Source organism: Cydia amplana, chromosome 27, assembly GCF_948474715.1.
Source record: "Cydia amplana chromosome 27, ilCydAmpl1.1, whole genome shotgun sequence".
NCBI classification, from domain to species: domain Eukaryota; kingdom Metazoa; phylum Arthropoda; class Insecta; order Lepidoptera; family Tortricidae; genus Cydia; species Cydia amplana.
The window spans coordinates 4,021,532-4,028,414 of NC_086095.1; the positions used below are offsets into that span (position 1 = coordinate 4,021,532).

The 6,883-nt window shown below is 35.8% G+C and overlaps 1 protein-coding gene and 1 long non-coding RNA gene across 2 annotated transcripts; one reads left to right on the forward strand and one right to left on the reverse strand.

The window, feature by feature from the left end:
• Positions 1-235: 235 nt before the first annotated feature.
• Positions 236-1,315, forward strand: LOC134660585 (uncharacterized). Its single transcript, XR_010097894.1, has 2 exons — positions 236-420; positions 1,145-1,315. It is a non-coding gene; the product is annotated as an uncharacterized LOC134660585 (long non-coding RNA).
• A 2,805-nt stretch (positions 1,316-4,120) lies between these two features.
• On the reverse strand, positions 4,121-5,482 carry LOC134660407 (zinc finger protein OZF-like). Its single transcript, XM_063516145.1, has one exon. The coding sequence runs from the start codon at positions 5,480-5,482 to the stop codon at positions 4,121-4,123; it is 1,362 nt and encodes a 453-aa protein (XP_063372215.1).
• Between the last annotated feature and the right edge of the window lie 1,401 nt (positions 5,483-6,883).

The window sequence follows — 6,883 nt, forward strand, 5'->3', positions numbered from 1 at the left end:
GTATTTGCTACCTACTTCTTCAAAACGAATATAACCAACAGATGTATTTCTAAAAGAATTACTTTAGCAAAATTACCTACCTACAGGCATATTAATAAACAACTGTAGGCGCGCTTTAGACGTACAAACAGTATGTCACTGCCTCACTGGAGGAAATGAGTGTAAAACAAGAGGACGAGGGCATAAAAGAGGAGCCTGAGGAGAATGAAATTGACCATGATCTAAGTCATCTAAGTACTGGGCTGGACCCTAAAGTGCGTGTAAAGGCAGAGTCTGAATGTGCCACAGATATACCTGAGAGCAAAGAGGATTCAGAAGATATTGTGAAACAGGATGTGCTGGCTGGGTATACCGGCCCTGAAGTCAAGAATGAGTTGGACCTGGCCTCGGAACTGTTACGTCAGATCGAAAATGCCCATTGTAAGTTTCATTACAGATTTTGTTTTTAAACTCTAAGATAAGTCTCAAGTCTAATGTAATACGCAAACTATATTATTGAAATCTTTTTTCCGCCTAATCAAACTATTGAGGTGTCTTTGTTACCATTTAATAAACACACAAAACTAAAAAAAAAACAACATAATAAAACTTACTAAACCTACTACACTCACTGACTACACTACACTAACTTACTTATGCTAAACGTAAAAAAATTGTCCTAAATCGCCGTCAACGGGCAGGGTGCCCAGAAGGCTGACCGCGTTGCCTCGCTGTATAGCGATACTAATTTGTTGTGAGAAATAGTGGCCAGCCCTCTGATTGCCCAAGGACTCTATTAGGTGCGTCAATGTCTCTATTTCATTTTAGAAGCTTTTATTTTTTCTTGTAATGTTTATTTGTTTGGGTCGAATCTTGCAAGCTAAATTAGAATCACTTCCCATTAATCAAAATCAATTAACCAAAAATTAAAAAAACTTACATAAAACTTATCTTCTTTTTAGTCAAAATTAATGTATCCTTTTGAAAAATATCAGAATATGAAGCTAAATAAATACTTTCCATAGCACTTCACAGTCTAGACACACAACACAACATCTGAAATGTATCTATTTCAGCTCTCAAGAATGTTCCTAAAGATTTTTTTGCGTCAATTTGTTTGTTATTTCCGTTTCCAGCAAAAAATTAATACAATCCGTTGTTACAGGTGCCCTGGAATCTCTGTCTGAAACACAGATTAAGGAGGAGACAAATCCGGAGTTTACAAGATGTATCGAGCAAATATTGCAGCAACACTGTGTTGTCAAACTCGAACGCATACCTATTGATAATTTGAAGAAATCTCAACGCTATTCATTTGCCAGTTTAACTTCTACTCCAATTGACAATAGAACAAGAAAAAACATTAACAAAAACACCCTTGGTGCAAAGGAAGTTTACATTTGTGATACTTGCAGCAAACCGTTTGCAAGGAGAGCTACAATTATCAAACACTTACTAAATAAAGTGTGTATGAAATCGCATGTTTGTGAAATATGTCAAAAGAAGTTCCCGTGTCCTTCGGCTTTACGTAAACATAAGGTAACTCATTCGGGGGAGAAACTTTTCAAGTGCGAACTATGTGGAACAAGATGTGCCACTAAGAACTCCTTGAAAAACCATGTGTTTAATCACATGGATGACCGTCCATTCTCTTGTGATATATGTAACAGGAAATTTATAAACGAAAGATACTTAATCAACCATAAACTTTCTCACTCGGACGAAAAGCCTTTTGAGTGCGAAGTTTGTGGAAAGAAATTGAAATACAAAAATTGTTTGGACGATCATTTACAAACGCACGGAGTTTACGGCAGTAAAAAGTTGTTATCCTGCGACTTTTGTGAAATTAAGTTTAGTCGAAAGTCTCATTTGGCTATACATGAGAGGAAACACACTGGTGAAAAACCGTTTCCATGTGATGTTTGCAAAAAGAGTTTCATTTCAAACTCAGTGTTAACTTCACATATGAGAATACACACCGGGGAAAAACCCTATCCCTGCGAGATGTGCCCAATGCGGTTCACAACAAGTGGAAGATTAAGTTTCCATAAGCAAAAGCATTCAAACGCTAAGTATAAGACTCAGGCGCGAGTATTTAGGTGAAGTTTCAGAAGGTATAAAATTTTCTTGCGCAGAAAAATTTAAGGTAAATTTATTTTTTTTACTTTTTTTTTTGTTTTGTATTTAAGGTCGTTTAACAGAGGTAGTTGGTAAGAAGTTATTATGGAAAGCTTTGTCTCAAAACTCAGGCTAGAAAATCAACTGCGTAACTTCTCTACTAACCAACTGAAATAAGTTATTAACCTATAATAATAAGAACTCCTTAAAGCTTAAAATGCATTTAATTTATTACAATTACAGTGACATCTCACAGTGTCTCATAGCGCCATTTGCACCATTAAACTAACCCTGGGTTTACACGTTAGGGAGCGTTCAAGTATTACGTAACGAATTTGGGAGGAGGGGGGGGGGGTCTTGTAAAACGTTACGATGCGTTACAGGGGATGGGAGGGGGGGTTTGAACTACGCGTTACGTAACATTGTTTATTAGCCCTTCAGAACTTTTCGCCACTTTATGGTACTTTACGCCACATAATTGTGGCCTTTAGGTAAAAAAATGGTCACTTGGTGGTTACGTAACGTTTTACTAGGGGGAGGGGGGGTACAGAAAAACGTTACGGCACGTTACATGGGGGGGAGGGGAGGTCAAAAATGTCCAAAAATTGCGTTACGTAAAACTTGAACGCTCCCTTAATCCTGGAGTTATCATGGTTACCAGTTCAATTTGACAGTGGGTTAATGGTTTAACCGCTAAAACCGCTTAACCCCGGGTTAGTGGGATGGTGCAAGTGGCCATTAATGTACCTATTTATAGTACCTACATACCACATAGTTGTAAAGTTTTTCTAAGAAGTCTCCATGTTTATCCCTCTTTGATATTGTTAAATGGTGTTTTTTAATTTTAATTTTCTACCTCAACTATGCAAGCATCATTGGGTGAAGTGTTATTTTATTTGTTTGTGTTAAGGTAGAAGATAGAAATCAAATGTACTATAAAAAAAATTACACTTGCTATCAATCGACAATCTGTGGCGAATTTGACTTGTTGGTATGGGGCCTTATTCGTAACACCCATTACCTTTTATATATTTTTATTAACCTTTTGGACGCCAATGACCGATATATACGCACCGCAGGTCCAACGCCAAAGACGTATTAATCGGTCATAGACCACAGAGCAACATAGACCTAGGTGCATATGCATAAAGTTCAATTTCAGTTTTGACACTTCGATGACGTGGCGTCTGAGAGACAGCTTTTGTGTTTGATGCGGCGTGGAAAAGGTTAAATTAGAGTTTAGTGACAGCAAATAAAAAATAAGTTTTTTGTTTTTGTTTTAATAAAGCTGATTGAAAAATAAATCTTTACGGCTCATTTAGACGGTGCGAGAACTCGCATGCGAGTTTAATTACATTGCGTCATTTGATCGGTCGGTTGAATTGATGTAACCTCAACGGTCCGCAATGTAACTGAAATCAGATAACGAGTTCGCGCGCCGTCTAAATGAGCCCTTACAAGTTTTAGGGTAAGGGAACATACTGCCTTAAATTTATAACTATAATAGTTGTTGTAGTATAATTATTAGGTCTGAAAACCTTATTAAATAAAAATACATTTTTGTTTTCTACAATTTATTGTGTGTTATTTACTAATAGATTAAGTTAGCACCCAATCCTAGAACTACATACAAACATGTAAAAAAATTATGATTTCTTGGTACACAGTAAACACATGCAGGGGAGCTTCTTCTTCTTAAATCCATTATCAGGTTATCAGCCGCTACGCACACACAAAAGTTGAAACTGACTTGCAAAAATGGGTCAAACAACTATTTCTTGTTGTTATTCTGTCCCATCAGCGAGGAGACAATAGTAGCATATATTGTTAGAAGAACTGCTGTACCATGTTCTACTAACATGCTCAGTAGATGTCCCATTATGGAAAGGTCTTATAAGCTACCATAAAATGCAAGTTTGGTTCATTTAAATATGTACGAAAATCCTAGAATTTTAAGAGTGACTCAGGAGACCGTAACCATAGCATCGTGTGACAAGAAAAAGTTGATTAACCCAAATAAAGTTTATTTATGTGCATCTCGCTTATGCTTGTTATAATGACTACTTGATGTGAACCGTTGTGCACACACTGCGCATTTGTATGGCTTCTCACCCGTGTGTGTTCTCATATGACACGTTAATGTTGATTTGTGTCTGAAGGATTTTTTACATATTTCACAACTATGTGGTTTCTCTCCAGTATGGATCAGCTGATGTATTGTTAAATGTGATTTGATTCTAAACTTGTTTCCACATATTTCGCAGCTGTGAGGCTTTTGAATTTCAGTTTGAGAAGAATGTGATTTCTCTCCACTATGAATGCGGTTAAGATGGGTTAATAAATATTGTTTGCACTTAAATACCTTTTCACAAATATCGCACACGAAAAGCTTTTTGCCGGTGTGAGTAAGTTTGTTGTGCTCAGTTAAGTTTTTTTTATTAAAATACTTTTTGCTACACATACTGCAAGAAAAAGATCGAGGTCGGTCCTGCAAATGTGTTGACAAATGCTTGATTAAATTATTCTTAGTTGTACACTTTTTTTCACATATATCACATTGGAATGTTTTTTCTCTGGTGTGAATATTTTCATGATTGCGTAAGGACGAAGCATATAAAAACTTTTTGCCACATTCGTAACATGAGTACATTTTATTGTGTAAAAGTTTATGTCTGCATAAATTGGAGTGACATAAAAACTTCTTATTGCATATTTCGCAGGTGTATAGCATCTTATCATTGTGCTGTCGAATATGAGCAGCTAAAGTGTCCTTGTATCTGAAATGTGTATTACATATTTCGCAGTGGTACGGTGTCTCTTCGCTATGTATTAGCATATGTCTGATCAAACTGGTTTTCCACGTAAACTCCCTACTATATACATCACACGACAAATGCTCCGCTTCGTGTATAACAAATTCGTGTCTTTTTAATGTTTCCTGTGTTGTAAACTTCTTATTACAAACTTTGCAAGAGAAATGCTGTTGTATGTGTACTAATTCATGCATTCTTAAATACTTTTGCAGTGTAAACTTTCTTTTACATATATCACAAGCGTAAGTTTTGTTATGTATACGTAAATGTTGGAGAAACGACTGTCTTCTCATGAATGTTTTGTTGCATGTATCGCAAATGTAAACTTTGGTCTCATTCACTTCCTTATTAATGTTATTTGTGAACTTTCTTGATTTATTATCATCGTTAGCAATGGAAAGTCTTTGTCTTGAGTCTTTTGCATATTCAGGTATGTTGATATTATCGAGGGATGAAGGTGGTATGTGTTCCAGTTGCACAACACAGTTTTGTATAAATTGTTTCTCAGAACACATTGAAACCTGACTTTGATCATGCTTGGTAGATTTTTCCAAATCCTTTCTTCCTTCCATTGTTAGGGCAACTGAAATGAGACAATTATAATAGATTATAGACATACCTTAATTCTCGAAAAAGTTTTATTCTTGACTTCTCAATCTTCTCACCTTAATATGCTTGGGAATGAATTGACAATCAAGTCAGTTTGTGAAATAGAATTACTTTGGATGTGATAAATAGAGATAGGTAGCTATGCTTTATTCTCTATAAATTGTAGTTCACACAATTATGAAACACCATTTTTTTTCCTTTTAAAATATGTAGTAACTGATAATGAAACCTTGTATTTATGTAAAGGACTCTATTTAACTATTAAAAAATAAAATATATACATATATCCAAATCGGTCTAAGAAGAGGTATACCTACATTTATTCAATTTAAGCTAACTATGCACTAACTTGGTTTGGTAAAAAGACGTCATATAGCTAACTATATGACGTCTTTTTAGTAGAGATGCACCGGATATCCGGTTACTATCCGGTATCCGGCCTATCCGGCCATTATTTTAGTATCCGGCCGGATATCGGATAGTGGCCTACTATCCGGCCGGATACCGGATAGTAAAATTAACACATTTTGGGGTAAAAAATGGAATCTAAAAAACAGTCACGGTCATAATGCTAACGACACTGTAGATAGAAATGAATACGTAACCAATGTCACACAATACACTTATTTGTTTACATAAAAATACGCGCGCGCACTTGTAACTATAAATAAAGTATAAACGATCTTACTACGTAATGACATGATAAAACTCGTTACGATCCTAGAAATGTGTCCGCGCGAACGTTCACTACTAAACAGGTGTAAGGTTTTTAAAAATTATAATAATTATTTTCGATATTTATCATCTCATTTTGGATTAATAAATGCAACATTACGTAAAATGAGAAATTAAAGAGTAAGTGTATCGACCATTCTGACAGCTATGCGGGGTTCTCAAGGAAAAGGCTCAGGTTTCTGTCCGCCATGCGGCGGCCATGCTGGTTCTAGCGGTTGAGTCGTACGGACGTGCGCGATTAATAAGTTTAGTAGGCCGAGTGGCCATTTTGGATTTATGTTTTACGTTTTATTAAGTTTAAGTTGGGTGTGAGCCCTTATTATATAAGTTTGATCGGGTGCGAGCCCATATAAGTTTTGATTACGGGTGTGAGCCCATATAAGTTTTGATTACGGGTGTGAGCCCACGATAAGTTTGGTTGGAGTTTTATAAGATTGGATGCTGCTGACTACGTAGTGTACATAAAAATAAACATTATACAATTATCAATGTGTGCTTCATTTATCTAGTGTATTACATCTCAGCCAGTGGGATTACGACGAGACTTTTGTAAGTACACGCCTACCGATATTTTATTTATATACCTACAATGTTTTATTTTTATGATTTTAGTTTACTTATTAGGTGCT

Excerpts from the sequence above, each read along its gene's own strand:
- LOC134660407 (XM_063516145.1), bottom strand. The coding sequence starts at position 5,482 with ATGGAAGGAAGAAAGGATTTGGAAAAATCTACCAAGCATGATCAAAGT.